Source organism: Aspergillus bombycis (assembly GCF_001792695.1).
Source record: "Aspergillus bombycis strain NRRL26010 chromosome Unknown contig00042, whole genome shotgun sequence".
Lineage (NCBI taxonomy): Eukaryota > Fungi > Ascomycota > Eurotiomycetes > Eurotiales > Aspergillaceae > Aspergillus > Aspergillus bombycis.
Window position 1 is genome coordinate 154,611 of NW_019170044.1, and position 17,219 is coordinate 171,829.

Consider the following 17,219-nt stretch of genomic DNA (forward strand, 5'->3'; position numbering starts at 1 on the left):
TTTGTTTGAAAAGTAGGATGGATTAAGGGAGGGAAATGAAATATATGGAGGAACGATGTATGTAATAAACATGCAGGCCGCTGAAATGTCAGATGGAAAAGAGATGAGTAAGCCGGGGGGGGGGGGGGGGCTTTTTTTTTCTTATCTTATCTGATCATCAGTGCTGAGACGGGACTGACTTGGATGATGTCATTTCTTGTCTGGCACTTGTGTTTTTCTCGGTTTCGGGATTTGAGTCTTAAGTAACTTAGGGGTCTGCCGGGACTGAGATTGGCTTGGCCTGGTTTGAGTATTTTATGGATGGATATTGTGTGGCTAGTCTTGGTTTGGGTAACTGTATGATCAGACTGCAGTTGCAGTGGTTATATCCGTTGCTGTTCTGCTTTGTTCCTCTTTATTTCTTTATTTTCCTCGTTTGTCAGTTCTGGCCTAGATGAATGTATGCCTTACGATAGATCATACTCTGTACATCATGAGGATATGCCTTGGAGATAGCATACGATTACCAAGGTATTCAAGCTCAACCAAGATATCAGTAACTTCACCATGCAATTCTCAAGCACCCTCATAGAAACCAAATGAAACCAGCCTTATCAATCCCAGTAATAGACAAATAAGACTCTTTCTTGAAGGAAAACCCCCCCATTCCAAAGCCCAAGCCTTCGCAGCCAACATCCATAAATTAGGGTTCCGCAATCGATCCTCGTCAATACCTTAAAATACAATGGCCCGTGCAGTACAGCCAATACGGTACTAGAACCCCGATATCTCAACATCCTTCCGCCTTTCATCATCGCCATCATCAATTTACTTTTACTTACTTTATTTTACTTTTAACTCCCATCAACCTCCACCCTCCACTCCAATCCAACAACCCCAGAAAATCAAAAAAGGATGGCACTAGTATCCTATTCCGACTCGGAAGCCTCCGACTCCGAACCCGAAACCACCACAAAGCCAACCACCACAAGCACAAGCACAAAACCGACCACCGCCGCCGCCGCCGCCGCAAAACCCAAACTCGTCGATAGCAGCAACCCGCGCAAGATCCGCGTCGCGCTGGACCTCAAACCCGAAGATACCAATGACAACAACGAGGATGGGCCCGCGCGGAAGAAAGCAAGGATAGGCGGTGGGGGTGCGTTCGCGGGGTTCAATTCGTTTTTGCCTGCGCCGAAGAGGGCTGCGCCCGCTGCTGCGGCGGCGGCGGAGAAGAAGGGTGCTGCTGCGGCGGGGCGGAAGGTGTTTAGTTTGAAGACGGGGGCTGCGCCGGGGTTTGATCGCGGATTGGATGAGGAGAGCCGGAATGAGTGGGCTATGGAACAGGCGGCGGGTTCGAGTAGTGCTCCTGGTGGTGATGATGATGGGACGATTCCCAAGGCTGGGAGTTTGAGGGAGGAGGCTGGCGACGGTGGGCTGCAGATGAAGAAGCCGGAGGAGGTGAAGTTGAAAGGGAACCCGATGATGTTTAAGCCGTTGTCTGTTGGGCGGGGGACGCAGAAGAAGAAGAAAGTTGTTGTTTCGTCGAAACCGGTCGAGACTGCTGCACAGGAGCCGGTCTCGGAACAGCCTAGGCCTGCTGCTGCTACTGCTGCTTCTGCTCCTGTGCAGCCTCCTGCGCCGAAACCGAAAGTGAGTCTTTTCTCGCTCGGGTCGAGTGAGTCCGCCACGAGCGTCGCTCCGGGTCTTCAGGCGCAGAGCGCGGCGTATGAGCCGTTGGTGTATACTGCGGACAAGGATGCACCGCAGGCCGGTCCGGAGGTAGAACGTGAGCCTCAGGCTCCAGCTGTGTCGTCGGAGCCGGCGACGGCGCAGACGTTGGATAATATTGCGGATGATCTGAACCTTTCGCGGTCTCAGCGACGGCACCTCTTTGGTCGCAATGCGGACGCCTCGAAATCGCGGATCCTTCATTTCAACACCGACAAGGAGTACATTGCCAACCAGGAGATGGCACACCAGACCGATATGGCGGCGCTTCAGCACAACCCGGTTCGCGCCATTGCTCCTGGAAAGCACACGCTGCAACAGCTGGTCAATGCGGCGAGTTCTCAGCGGGAAGCTTTGGAGGAGAGTTTTGCATCTGGGCGAAGGAACAAGAAGGAGGCTGGGTCGAAGTATGGCTGGTAAAATATGCATTTCATTCTGTGTCTCTCAACTCGGATACCAACGTTGTATATGTACAAATCAATTCGCATGGAAGAATAGGAGTTTGGATTTATGGGTACTACCCGATTTTGTTCAGAGGTGCTTTGAAAGTAAATGAGATTTTAATTTATATCAAGTATTCACATACACGAAGAATATATACATGTAACAAAAGGAACGCTCTTTTCTATAACCAAAACCAAAACATCAATGTGCAACTTTTTAGGAAGAAACATCAACAACCTCCGCAAACCATTGCTTCAACGCCGTAGCCAAAACAGCGGGTAACTCCCGAACGTCGCGCACAACCAAGTAGTAAGGGAACGGGAAACCTTCTAGATATCTCTTCATCTTCAACTTCATCTCCCCAGTGCCACTCTCCGTATCAGGCTCAAAGCTTGCCTGGGTGAGATCCAAGATGGAGCTACCCTTGACAGCATCGACAATGATGAACACAATCATGATACGCTCTTCCTGAGCCTGCCGCACAAGACGCTGGATAGTCTCATGGTCTTCACAAATACCGTCGGAGATAATGAGCTCCAGTTGCCAAAGATCAGCATTGCCCGAGCCAGGCGATTGCTTCCAGCGAGCTTCGCGGAACAGAGCGATGGAATCGGCGATCAACTTCCGAACGTTTGTACCTGTCTGCTGGTAGCTGAAGTGCTGGAACACCTGTGTGCCAGCCTCCGAGGAGAACGGCTTGCCGAACTCATGTGCGACTCTAACGTGATCTTCGTTTCCGAATCCAAGGACGCATAGATCTCCAGCTTCAAGCATACTAAGACTCTTGGCGACAAGTGCAAGCGTTTCGAATGCCAATTGACCACTTCCACTCTCTAACATAGACTTACTGTCGTCGACAGAAAGCATGATTTGGTAGTTGCGCTTCGAAGGAATTGACCGTCGCATCCAAATCTTGTCTCGCTTGTATTGCGAGGCAATATATGGAATGATGCGCTTAATATTAAGTCGCTTTCCTGTCCGGAAATCGCCGCGCAGCTTGGTGGCCATGGTCGGCGCTAAGATCAGACGCAATTGTTCTGTTAGCGAGAGTGAGAGATCGTTGGTGACGGATTCGTAATGCGACCAGAGCCGTTGAGCTTCATCGCGAGGTGTAAGCGGAGGAAGCGAAGAAGACAGATGGATTGCTGCCAATTGTGCGTCTACCTCATCGAGTTCTTCGATGGCTTCCTGCTGACCAGCGGCGTCGACTGTGCGCTCCTGGGTATGCGAGCTGCCAGGGATCAATGCACCAGCAGTTTGGTCCTTGGACTCACTAGCGGCATCCAGCTGCATCTCATCCTGCATCTTGTTCTCGAGGGTGTCCTGGGGCTCGTCAGAATCGACCGGCAAAGGCTCGTTGTCACCATGCTTGGCATCCGACTCGACACCCTTGTTTTGATCAAGAGCCTGTGTTTGCTCTTCATTAGCCTGGCCAAGTGCTTGGGTATCAGCAACATCATCTTGGTCTGCAAGATGCTCGAAATCAGCATCAGCCATGTCAGTATCCTGAGGCAACGGCTGATCTGACTCGTCCTCTTCCTGTTTAGAGGCCTCCATAATCTCCTTTTGCCGGCGATGCCACTGTTCGAGGATGTCACCCATTTTCTTGAAGGCCTGCAGCTGCGGATCGCTGCGGTTGGCATCATCTCCGCCGCCTGCGTCTCTATGCCGCTCATTGTCTTCTCCTTCGTTGGCAGCACCAGTCTTTTGTTGTTTATCATCAGACTGGTCAGCTGAACCACTCTCCTGTTCTGCATTGCCAGATGTGCCTTGATCCATATTTTGATCTTGGTCCGCACCGAGTCCACCATTAACAGCCTCGCTTGGTGCCACTTCTTCGCCAGCCTCTTCATTTTCATCGCGTTGAGTTAAGAAATCATCCTGTTGAGCCTCTTCTGGTTCTTCTTCCCCGGGCTCATTCGTCTCTTCGGCTTCGGCCTCTTTCATCTCTTCATCTTCAGCCGCCGCTTCCTCATCACCCTGCACGCCCTCTGGCTCCTCTGCTGGTTGATCCAAATCAGGGTTCTCAACATTCTCTTCCTCTTTCCCATCGAATGGCTGCTCATCTTCAGCAGGAGGGAGATCGTCGTCGAGGCCATCATCGAGGCCATCGTCACTCTCGTTGCCTTCGTCTTTATCCATTTCATCGCCATCAAGCTGCATCTCGTCTGGAAGGTCGAGAGCATCCTGTTCCTTGGCATGAGGATCTGTGACATCCATCTCCTCGCGCCCAACAGCCTCGCCTTCATCATCTGGAGCTTCTTCTTCCTCTTCCTCTTCCTCCTGGTCTTCTTCGCTCTTGCCCTCTCCCTTTTCTCCTTCCTTCTCCTTGCGCTCTTGTGCGGCAGTCTGTTCATCAGACTCAGACTGTCCCTTGCCTTCTTGGTTCTCAGACTCCTTCTGCTCTTCATCATGAGCGCCATCCCACATCTTTTCATCCACTGCAGTTTCCTCAAGATCGTCAACACTGCCTACTTCCTCATCAATATTGTCATCCTCTTCGTCGCCGCTTGCGTCCTCTTCATCCTCCTCCTTCTTGTGTTCGCCTGTCTCTCCGCGTAATTCTTCTTGATCCATGTTGACTGCATCTCCTGACTCGTCCATATCCTCGTTAGGCTCTTCAGTCTGTTCCTGTTGAGCAAGCTCCGACAAGTCTTCATCATCACCAATATCGTTACTGATATCTTCAGCTCCTTGTCCTTCGCCGAGACCCGTTCCACTCTCCAGCTTCCCAGATTTGTTTTCTTCCGTCGACGCTTCTGCGGGAGTACAGAATCCCTCAGATGCGACCTGAGTGAATGACTTGGCCAGCAAGTAGGACATTTTGCATGTCTCACGATGCACGGTCAGGTAGCGATCGACGAGATCCTTGCAAATGTTACGATACTTATTCATGATAGGCAGCAAGCTTGCGACTAATGCGACAGCAGGAACAAGACCGGAGTTTGAACGTGTCTTGAGGCCCTGTAGCTCATCCAAAACCGACTCCAGGGATCTTGTGATATCGGACAAATGAACAGCCTTCAAAGCCCTGGTGAAGAACTCGTCGCTCCGTGACAATGAGCCCGGGGATACGATCAGTGATGGCACCTCCCTCAGCTTCTGGAGACTGATGAGGATCTTGTCAATTGCGGTGAGCAGGCTGCCATCAAACTCCTCGATAGCGAGAGTATTCTTAGACTGCAACACCTCAGATTGCTCAATACTAACGTGGGCCCAGGGAGTTATCTGTATCAGGACAAATGACAGATCAGGTCGGCTCTCGGCCCAGACCGTAAGGTCAGTGTTCAGCTTATCAAAGGAGGAAGATGCTTCCTTCAGCATCTCTACGTGTAGCTGTGAAGTTACGCCATGGGGTAGCTCTGGCAAACTGCCCAGTGACTTTTGCAGCCTGCTGAAGACTTCTTTCCAGGAGCGAAGGCCATCCACAATGTTCGACGAGTTGATGCCGGAGAACTTGGAGTGGAGTTCCACAACTGTCATGGCGAGGCCAAGTATAGGGGTCAGCCAGGCTACAGCTCTGGTCACATCCCGAACCTCATTCGAAAATTGGGGGCGTGACTTGAGGACCGAGGTAGGGTTAGATTTCCAAAGGTTTGAAATCTTGACGAGTGTTGACTGGAACGATTCCACACCAGATATGGCTGGAGATATGGCTGCTCGTTGTTTCCTAACCAAATGCAACAGATGCTCAACGGATCCTGAGCTTCTTGAGATTTCAACATTGCTAAGGTCTTCCGAGTAATTATGCGCCGCCTGGCGAACCCGAGGAAGGATGTCCAGAAGTCTGTGGAAATAGAGATCAGCGCTTCTGACGACAGTGGTTGTTACAGAGCCAACCTCAAGAGCCGGACTGCTGGCAAGAACTTGTGCAACAGATGCTTGTGTTTCAATCAAGCTAGTGCTAGCATTACGCTTGACACCCATCTCTAGCAGCCGGCGCAAAGTATCAGCATAGAACCGGCGCTTTTGGACCTTGAGATGTTGAACATCATCTTTGTTTTCTTCAGTCAAGGTCTTCGGAGTTTGTGATCGGAACTCCTTGATGCTTTCCAAGAAGTACTTCATGAAGCCATCGAGATCCGCCGAAACGTCAAACTCGGTCGAGATCGACACATACATGTGAGTCATGTTGCTAACGGTGCCGTCAGGATCCCTGAATCGAGGCGGTCTGTTTTGCCAGGTTTTGTTCTCCTTTTGGCACAAGGCGAGCGCTTCGGGGAAACTTGCTGAAGGCAGAACCAATGCTTGGTCAGTGGAGCCAGGTTCCTCATTGTCATCTGGCATATCTTGTTCCAAGATATGCTGGACAGGCTGAGCCAAGATTTCTCGGTATTTCCGGACAAGTTTGAACAGTTTATGGTGCGATCTTTTAGCACTTTCTCGGAGCGCCACAATATTTGTGTCCTTCCAACTGGCCAGCTGGATTTGTTCCTTGATGTCTTTTTCGAGCGTCGACCTCCGCTCCACGAGGAGCTTGTGCACCGGCGGTCCGAACTGTGTGTAATGCTGCATAAAGTTGTCCAGTGCGGACACCAATTGTTTCAAGCAAGGGAAGTCCTGAATGTAAAGCGACAGCAGAGATCGGAAGTTCTTGACAAGCAGCAGGCGCTCGCTGTACTGACCCAAGGTGGTCGAGCGGAAGAAGTTCTCCAATGTGGCAATCACTTCTTGAGTATGTTCACTCAGGTCCGTTTGACCAGATTCTGCCAGTTGGACAGGGGCTCCGATGATGGCTTCATAAGCCACAAACCACCATTGGCTCACATCCTGGACGCATTTTTCTTTCTCGAGATCCAGAAGCCTTGCCCAGGTCGACAATTCAAGACGTCGCCAGTTAATGATCAAGTTCGTGATCTCATCATAGACACCAGCAGCTGAGAACTCTCTGCTTGCAACAAGCTGCCACTCATGGACAAGACTATGAAGCTTTTCAACCTTGGTAAGGAATTTTGCGACAGGCTCAGCATGCTTGAATTGGAGAATCTCCTTGCAGCAAAGTATGACATCTGCAAGGACTGCATGTTCCGGCCAGGCGCTCTGGATCTGTAAGAAACGTGATTCTGTTGCCACTGTTAAAGATACAAGCTTTCTGCCTTCATCAGGATTTGCGTCCACATAGAAGTTGTACGTGTTCTTGGAATCATTTTCCTTGTGTACAGCATCCTCGAGCAACAAAAGAACACCAGAGAGATGATCCCTAGGATGCACCTGTGGTACTGAAGAATCGCCCTCGGACCACAGTGAGGCCAACAGCTGAGCAGACTGCTTCACATAGGCTGTCAGGACTCGTCCAGGGTCTTCTGGTTGGAAGAGCTTTGCGTGAAGTGAGGCTAGCCGGATCGAGATATTTTTGGGATCAAGACGAGTTGGCTTTCTACCATTATCAAGGGGCTCCTCTTCATATGTAGGGAAGAGCTCACGCAGCTCATTCTCATCAACCTCCTCGCTGTCTTCCCAGGATCCTCGGTATTGGTAAAGGCTCGATTTCTTTGCCTCTTCTTCCTGATCTTCCCGTAGTTTCGCTTTCCATAAGCCATGGAACTGTTCGAACAGGCGGCGAAGAGCATTGCGCCCAACCTGGGTGTGAAGAATTCCCGGATCTGCATTCTCGGCCACTCTCAACGATGACAGTTCGTGGAACCACATGTCAATTGCATGTCTTGAGTCTATATTCGAATTCTGATGGTACTGATCCGAGAGAGGGTGATGAATGCCTCCAAGGAATGGGGTGCTTCCACTGATTGCATCCACTGCCTGCACATCGCTTGACTGCTGTGATCTTCCGGATATTAGGAAAAGTCCCAGGTCCAGGATTTGAAGAAAGCGAACAGCGGAAACGACTATATCATCATATGATCTATAGTGGGTGCTGAGACGTCGACTTAATTGGCGGATATTATCACGGAGTAAATTCACCAGACTCTGAGTCTCTGAAGAGTTCTCGCTCGTTGCGCCAACCATGTCTTTAGGGAGCCTTTCAAGAACCGATTTGATCACACTGGTAAATTCGCCGTGCAGGATGCTTAGCTCGGAGACTTGAGGTCGGGTAACTGATGAAGGAGGAGGAGCAGAACCAAGGTCACGCAATTCACCCTGAATGAGGTCATGCCGGATGTTCGAGGATTGGCCAGAGAACGCCCGTTCGAATGAAGCGATGGCGTTAGCCTTATCAGTAAGTTCTAAAGAACGTTGACTATGTCTTTGCCTTTGGACAACTAATCCCAGCGATGGATCAAATGGCTTGTCTGGAACATAAAGCTGCAGGAGAATGGCAGCCAATTGGACTACGGCTGCTCCAGTATGCTGAATCGACTTGTCGTTCCGTTGTACTGAGTTAGTTGCCAACAACGCGACGAGGTTTGGAAGTTCTTGCTCTGCAAAGCTCTTGAAGTAATGATCGCTTGGGAGACTCTTTTCTAAGCAGATATTTAGCAACTCAGGATCGGCGCAGTAGCCTTGCTCTTCAACAGTGCGGAGAATAGTGACCAGTTTCTCCAAAGACTGAGGTTCGAAGAATTCCTTATGGGCGATGACTAGCTCCATAGCTAGTCTCGACGATACCTGCCTCAGCACAAGATGTTGATCCATAGCAATCTCCCAAGAAGATAGAGCCAAGGCCTTGGAAAGAGTTTGCTTTTCCACCTCCAGAGAGTCCATTTGACCCAGGATTGTAACACCGACATTTGTCAGCTTCTCTAACAGTGAAAGAGAAAAAGTGCCACTAATGGCTGAACCGAATGTTGATGAGCGTTCAGACCCGGAATACAAAGCAAGTCTGTGGAGGACTTCGGGAACTTGTGTCTGGAAAGCCGATACATTCAATGGTCGTGCATCACGGCCAGCCAGTAATGGTAAGATGGACTTTATTACATTGTCGCCTGCTTTGTTGTTATGCATGAGCGTGAAAATGTCATGGTACTGGCACAAGGCTTCGAATTCGTTGGAGAAGTATGGGGCTGCAGTTATATCAGAGCGTTGTACAACGCTTGCCAGCTCGCTAACTGTCTGTCTGAGATTCTGTACTAGTTGCCCTTCATCGGCACCATGCAGGACAATAGATTGCTGAGCATTGACCAGAGAGTTGCGCACTTGGCTTAATTGAGATAGATCAAGATGAGTCTTGGTCGCGATATTCGTAAATTCGGAGGCCACACTTTCCAAGTCTAGGATCGACTTCAGTTGGCCTCCAGTTGCGGGGGTTGCAGGTCTCCACGACTCCCAGAGTCTTTGCATACTGAGCCCGGTTTTCAAAGCCCAGCTCTCTTGGAATCGACTCAGCGCTTGAGACAGAGCAACGGCTAATTGTTTTAGAGGTTCGAAAGAGCTCGACAACGCAGCGCACAGCTCTCTGCCAATCTGAAGATAGACCTGAAACTCGCCCTCGTCGATGTCCCTCGCCGCAGTCAGTCTGAAAATGTCCATACAGAAGTTGAGAACAGTTCGAAGAGCGTTTGCTATCTGAGGATTCTGAAGAGTATCCTGCCCGAGATTCTGAATCATATCGTACATTGCCTGGCCACAGTCAGATAGGAAAGAACCAATCGGCTGTGTTGCATCCTTCATCAATGAAGGTATCCGTGTCGATGCTAAAGAACGTTCTAAGCGACTCATCTGGCTGGGTTTGAGAAGCTTCCCGGATTCATCCGCCTGCAATAAACCTTGCTTTAGAAGTTGTAGGTCAAGTTTAGACTCCTGTAGATGTGCCATGGTCACTAGTGAAGTGTAGGGCACTTCATTGGCCAATAGTGAGACAAGCGGCTCGTTCACAAGAGGATGAAGGGGCTGCGAAGGGCCTTGGATAGCGAAGGAAGCGCGGCTCAACTCAATGGCTTTCTTGGTAGATTCAATGGGTTTCCAATGTGAGTTTCCATGAATGACCGATACATATCGATGCATTGCCGAGGAAAGAACATCGCCCACTGATTTGCCGTGATAAGGTAAGAAGTACTTTAATGACTGCTGTAAGTAGGCAAGGTCCATGATTGAAAGATGATCTAAGCAAACTTCACAGAGGAGCCTTGAGACATCGTCGGGACTCGCCGAAGGATTGATATTCCAAAGAGGCCGAAGGCGGTATAAGAAGGATTCGCAAGTGTAGGCAGGCACAGACGTGGTGACTGTAGACTCGTCTTCCTGTGGCAAAAAGCATATTTCAACACAACGATTCCGCATGGCGCGGGATAATTCCCCATGGCGAGAATCCATCGTAAGGAAAAGCCTGAAGTTCGGATGCGGTGTGATGATACGGGCTGATCCATCTTCAGTGCGCTGTTCATTCAGTATAAGAGCTCCCTTTGGTTCAGTGAGAGAGTTCAGTCTGTCAAGAACAGATGGGTTGCACAGATTTGCATTGTCCAGGATAACCCAGTAGCCGTGCTGCACAGCTTGAGTCAGGACTCCCTCCGTCCACTCGAAGCCGACTTTCATTTTATCCGACTGCTTTGTTGTTTCGAGTAGAGTCTGGGCTCGGAGAAGCATATCATCAAAAGCAGTTTCTGGATACGTTTGGCTTAGCATCGTGAGGAATGTACAAATGTTTTCCAGAGAGGCATCCGGCCTTTGCAGTTTCTCGAATATCTCCAACACAATAGGAGTCTCATGCAGAGTTGTTCCTGCTGAATTTATGGAGAGAATTTGTTCTTGAAGGAACAGCGAAACATCATGAACGAGAGACGAAACCTCCCTTCGATAGTCGATTTGTTCAAAGCCACCAATCAGATCCATCGTATCGGTATCAGCACTGAGAGCTAACTCAACTAAGCTTGCACCATTCACAGCTGCGAGCTTCCTGATCAGGGTGGTCTTTCCACATCCAGACGGTCCCACCAAAATACTGGGCCACGACTGCTCTATGCACAGCATAAGGGACTCGAGGACACTGAGGTCTCTTGGGAGTATTTTCATCTGTGATTCTTGGGTTCGTTGGAGATATAGATCCCTCTGCATGATACCAAGCCCAACTTGCATGTATTCTGGCGTAAGGTTATGGTAATAGCTCTTGTCGGGCGCGGGGACCTCGCTGAAGACCTGCTTATACAGGCGAGTAACCAAATCTCGATCATCCTGAGAGCGGAATCTCTGTGATATTATCACATCAAGGAAGCTATTGGCCGATACCTGTAGGATCCCACGGTCTGCCAACTGAAGCCATCTTTGAATGTCTCGCAAGTTGATTTCCCATGGACCACCTACAGCCCCTAATCGGCGTTCATGGACAATAGCTTTGTTCAGCAACGACACGAAATCAACTAGCTTGTCTGTCTGCCAAGATGGACTTCCAGGGAAGAGCTTTGCACATATCCTTTTCAGATCAGTGTCGGTAAAGCTGTCAGCATAAACGACTGTAAATCTGTTAACGAATGAGGCAGGAAGGCCCTTTCTGCCACCACCTTGGTGATGCGGGTTTTGTGCGGCGAAGAGGACAAAGTCCGGGTGTCTCTTGAAAGATTGATCTAATTCAGCGACATAAACCGTTTGGCGATGATCCAAACAAGCATTCAACCCCTCAAGAACGGATTGGGATGCCAAGTTCATCTCATCTAAGAGAACCCAATCACCGCGTTGCATTGCTTGCAAGAACGGAGCGTCTCGCCAAGTGAATTGACCGACATCACCTCCTTCAACAGGGACGTCGGAGCCAAAGAGGTCTGTGAGGTCTGTCTGTTCCGAAAGGTTGATACGTGTCAGAGGCTTTCCCAGTGCCTTAGCAAGGGCAGTCACAAGTGTAGTTTTGCCGACACCGGGGCTTCCTTCAAGCAGGATAGGTTTCGAAAGCTGTAAGCCACGAGCAATTCTAACTGAGTTAGCTATCGTGGTGGGTGCATCCAAGATGAACTGAGGGTCTGGTTCTGTGCTGCCGTTCATTTCTAGGGCAAATGGTCCTACGCGTAGAGAACCGTTTTCAATCTCAATGGTCGACTTCTGCAAGTAAATAGTTGAAGCATCGACATCAAAGAGTTCGCGGAGCTTATCAAGACACAGTCGACGATTTCCCTCGAGATCATGCAGCGCTGTCGCAAGCATTGCTGCTGGATTCGCACCCAATGTATCTATAAACACCATAGCAGCACCCTGCACTACCGCGAACAGAGGATCCGCAGTTCGGCACTTGTTGACAAAATCAACCCAGGCGAGAAGATCACGAAGAGAAAGGGATGTGGAGGAGGAATTTTGGAAGGTACACTTGAACCACTTGGCAAACTCTAGCATTGCTTTGGTAATGTGCTCTGACTCCAGTTCAAGCTTTCTCTGGAGGATAGGAAGAATATCCTCATCTTCAGAGAGTTGAGGGGCCCATATTTCAGTCATTCGATTACGAAGAGCAGCTGAAAGTTCGCGTTTTCCATAGTCACCACCAGGATTCATTGTAGACAGAAATTGGAACCCAGCGTCGGCAACTACCATAGAGTTGATTGGTCCCTTTTCTGCAAGCAAAATTGACCTATGAGGCTCTAGAACACTGTTAAGTCTTTCCAATACTGAGTCATCTGCAAGGGAGATTTCGTCCAGGAGGAAGTATTGCCCAGTCTTCATGGCAGTAATCAGGCTACCATCTGACCATTCGAAGAGAGCATTCAAGCGAGCAACGTTCGTTTGGATCCTCTGGACAAGCTCCGAATCGCAGGCTTGTAACTGATCCGCAGTAAGTGAACTAAACATCTGCTTCATCTCTTCCAATGGTCGCGAAGGTTCAATTTCATTAAGAACTGCTTGAAGATCACTCGATAGCTGGTGTTCAATAGCGCCCCTGTTCCTCACAGGCCGTTGAGCACCAATGAGATCGCCTGTTTCAAGATTCACATGGGCGTTCACAATGAGCAGCTGTCTTTTATAGGCTTCTGCGACTGCTTGGCAGAGCTGTGTCTTTCCACAACCGGTTTCTCCTACCAGTAGAACTGGTTCATTGTTCTCAAGTGCAACGGACACCAAGATGAACAATCTCCTCATTGCTTTGGTCCAGACGACCCCGGTGGGAAGATGAGGCGCACGCTTCTCCAATTCGGCAGCACTGTACACCACATCTTCATCTATACGAACTCGCATGACCTCTTCAATTACACCTTTCACAGCTGCCCTTTCCTGCGGGTTCCTAACTCGCTCTGCAAGCAACATAAATCCGTTTATCGCTAGCTGCTCACGATCATCTGCTCGTCGGAGAGCCCATCTAAAGAGATCACGTAGAGTAGCAAAACTGTTTTTCTGCTCAAAGAGTCTGTTGGCTTGGCGCAGTAGAGACAGCTTCCGGTAGACAGACACTATTCTAGCACAGAATGAAGGTGCAATTTGGGAGCGTTCCTTGAGGATGAATTCCAACTCACTCTCTGGAATATCATCAAAGTGCAACTCGAGAAAACGATTCCGGAAAGCCCGGGACAGAACTTTACGACCACCATAAAGACCAGCTGGATTTTGGGTCGCAAACAGCATGAAATTTGGATGTGGGTGAACAACTTCTTGGGTCTCTGGTATGAAAAGTTCGCGGTTATCATCTAGAAGTCGATTCAATGCCTCCAGGACGTCCGACGGTGCCAAGTTGAGTTCATCGAGTACAATCCAATACCCATTTCTGAGTGCCTCAACGAGAACACCTTCCTGATAGCGAAGAGTGCCGTCATCACTAGAGACGTAGGATCCTAGGTATTCTTGAAGGTCTGTGTGCTCGTGATTGTTGATACGAACGAATTTGTTTCCGGAAACCTTCGCCAGGTACTCAATCATGCTTGTTTTTCCAGCAGAGGTTGGGCCCTGCAGCAATATAGGGAACCGACGCGTTGAACTTGCTCTGACCAGATTCTTGAGGTTTTTCTCTATAAAAGGTGTTATAATGTAATGTGGTTGTTCCTCTGGAACCAAGTGCCCACGTCGCATCCAATAATGCTTGAACTGGACATAGTCGAAGCCATCGGTGGGAGGCTTAGGGGTCTGGCCGAGGAGTGCTCTAGCGTTCTTTGCACTGCTAAAAAGGTGTGCCTCAAGAAGTGGCAGCAGCAGCCTCTCCGACTCTTGGCTCAAAACAGTCAGGAAGCTCATGGAGAATCCTTCGAAAACTGCTCGGCGTAGGCCATAGACATGCGCGTGGTCAATGACATATATAAGGGCACGAACAAGAGTTCTTATACTAAAGTGTGGACGTTGTCCAGCCCCATCTGTAAGTTTGTTCTCGTTGCTAAGCTTCTTCGTTTCCAGATAGAGCTGCGCAAGATCTGGCGCGATTCTCATGTCACCTAAAGTCAAATCACCAAGATACTTCTGGATCAGGGCAAGTAGATCATCCCGGTCACTGTCCGGGGAGTGTACATAGAGTTCAGTAAACCGGGAGCGAAGACCAGGAGGAAGATCCTTCTTTCTGCATCTGTAGCAGGGTTCATAGCGCCAAATATGCGAAAGTCCGGATGCCCAAATACCCTTTCAACATCGCCAGCCTCGGAAAGCAGGACAGATGGTGAGCCTTCAGTGCCATGGTGCAGAAGACTAGCAATGTTCTCAAGAGTGTCCGGTGAGGCCAGGTTAATCTCATCGAGGAGGACCCATTCGCCATTTCGTAACGCCCTAACAATCTTTCCCTGTACAAAAGCGAAGGCAAACTTGGCATCGCCCTGAGCCACCTGAGCCTCGAAGTCATTCAATTGTCCTGCGAACCTTTCCCATCTCTGCCGCAAATGCTGGTACTTGGGCGAGTCCAATTTCCTTTTCTTCGCGGGTTGCTCCTCACCTTCTTGGGAGGGGCCGTTACTAGATTTGAAGACGCCATCGGCTAACCGAACAGCTTCATGCCAAAGATGTACCAACCGTGCCCAGTTTCCTGAAGCGACGCTTTTTGCAACGGACGACAAGAATTTCTGGTTCTTCTTTGCTGAGAACGTCAACTCAAACACAGCATTGAATTCGTCAAGCATAGGGACAGCCATTGTACGGATATTAACAGGCTTGAAACCACCTAGCAAATCACTACTTTCACTCTGTTGCGACAAGTTCACCACTGTGAGCTTCTGCCGCATTAGGGTAGCAAGCTGCTGAATCACCGTTGTCTTTCCAATACCCGTCTCTCCGACAAGGAGCATAGGCTCCGCCATTTGGATGGCAGCTGCAGCCTGTTCCATAAGCTTCAACGCAGCTCTGGTTGAAGCAAAACGCGTTGATGACTTGGAAACTGAACCGCTGGGTACCTTGATCTTTCGGCAGACTTCTCTGCCGAGCACTATGTTATTACCTTGATCGGAATACGCGGGAATTCGTTCACTAAGGCAAAACTGTGCTCGCTGTGGTGATATCTGAAGCGCTTCCGCGGCAACTAGGGCAAGCGACTCTGCCAATGATTTCTCTGGGATGTAACTGAGGAATATGTCCACAACATCCAAGAAGATTTCATCCTCAGCACCTTCCGGCATAGCTTCATAACCAGTCTTAGCTCCTAGACGCTGCAGTCGCCTATGCATCCGGCTACAGAGTTTGATAAGATCACGAAGACCTGGAGTCCGGCCTTGAGAGCTCTTGATCGCAAGGCTTCCATGGAAAGAAGAGCAAAGCCTTTGATAAACATTCATGATAGTTGGTACCCGAGACTCAAGGAGCGGGAACTTTTGCGTAATGACTTCTTGGATTTCGTCAATTGAGAGAGGTTCAATGTGAACCCTCTGCCACAATCTGCTTCCCAGGATTGTGGTGCTTGGAGCGACTTCTTCACCTGCGATATTATATGATGACTTCATGGTTGCAATGATCTTGAACCCCTCAGCGCACTTTATCCGTTCTTTTCTACTTGCTATAGTCAATTCTCCTTTCTCGATGATAGGCAAGATAAGACCGATAACTTCAGAAGGTGCACGGTCCAAATCCTCGATTAGAATCCATCGGCCTTCCCTGGCTGCTTTGGTTAATACACCTGGTTGCCACGCAAATGAGCCAGTGGCGGGGGACGTTGAGTACATCCCAAGAAGACTCTTAGCATCCGTCTGTTCATTTAGATGTAAGGTAACCATAGACTCAGACTGGCCCATGGTTGCGGCAACATCATTGACCAAAGAAGTCTTGCCAGAATTCGGTAAACCAACTAATAGCAAGGGATTCGAGGAAGTCAGCGCCGCCGCGATCCTACGAAGATTCCTCACAGCGGTGGGCGCTTTCACAATTGAAGATGCTGGGGTTGACATCTCATTTAGTCGAGGAATAAGAACACCGCAGACTTCAGCGGTTCGGGGGGTGAAATATTCCCGGAGCTTCTCAACTTGTGATAGACTGTCCTCAACTGACCGACCTGACCGTGCAATCCGTGTCTGTTTCTCCAGAGTACTCCACCGACGCTCTTCCCACAAACCAAGGCAGCGATAGTCGATCACGATACCCTCCCATTCACCTTCAATAATGTCGGCTCCAATATACTTCTGAACCATTTTCTCAGTGGCAGCATCCGCTGCGTGCATATACAAGGCAAAGCATCGAATCGCAAGATACCGTATGGACGGGTCTGAATGTTGGAAGAGGGATTGAAGGCGTGACGGCGAGATGGTACTCGAGAAAGTCTCTAAGTCATATGAGAGAAGTCTGAAGACCGACAATAATAGTGTGCGAATAGTGGTGTCATCTAATTGCAGAAGCGTTGCCTCCTCAGATGCAGCCAAAGCGGATAGAGGTCCAGCCCGAGAACTAGCATATTGGCTTGCGAAAGAAGCAAGAAATGGCGCAAACGGTAGGATTCGTGAAAAAGCGGAGATAATGTCGACTTGGTTATTATGAAAGTCTGAAGCAAGCCATCTTGCTGCCAGATCCACAAAGATCGGCTCATATAGGCAGAAAAAGCCTTCTGTACATTTTGATCGCAATGCACCAACCGCAAGCGCATTCAGGTATTGAGTCCCTGAAGATGTGCGAATGAGTTCCGCTACCTCATTCGGAAGATGCTCAAAGAGCTGGGACTCTTCAAGAGTCCTCTCATAGGCAGGTCTGGTCTCCATGCTCAACCCTACCTGCAGAGGAACTCTTATAATGAGTTAGAGAGAGAATGAAATTGTCGATGCCGATAGCAGTAACTTTTTTTTCCAAGCCCTTTTCTGCCGCTATATGTG

At 49.4% G+C, this 17,219-nt stretch overlaps 2 protein-coding genes across 2 annotated transcripts; one reads left to right on the forward strand and one right to left on the reverse strand.

The window, feature by feature from the left end:
* Positions 1-894: 894 nt before the first annotated feature.
* Positions 895-2,130, forward strand: ABOM_006354 (PRCC domain-containing protein; the record flags this gene model as incomplete). Its single annotated transcript, XM_022533483.1, has 1 exon — positions 895-2,130. The coding sequence occupies one exon, from the start codon at positions 895-897 to the stop codon at positions 2,128-2,130; it is 1,236 nt and encodes a 411-aa protein (XP_022389187.1).
* A 240-nt stretch (positions 2,131-2,370) lies between these two features.
* ABOM_006355 (AAA family ATPase midasin) lies at positions 2,371-17,108 on the reverse strand (the record flags this gene model as incomplete). Its single annotated transcript, XM_022533484.1, has 3 exons — positions 2,371-11,950; positions 11,993-14,499; positions 14,562-17,108. The coding sequence occupies 3 exons, from the start codon at positions 17,106-17,108 to the stop codon at positions 2,371-2,373; spliced, it is 14,634 nt and encodes a 4,877-aa protein (XP_022389186.1).
* Positions 17,109-17,219: the final 111 nt, after the last annotated feature.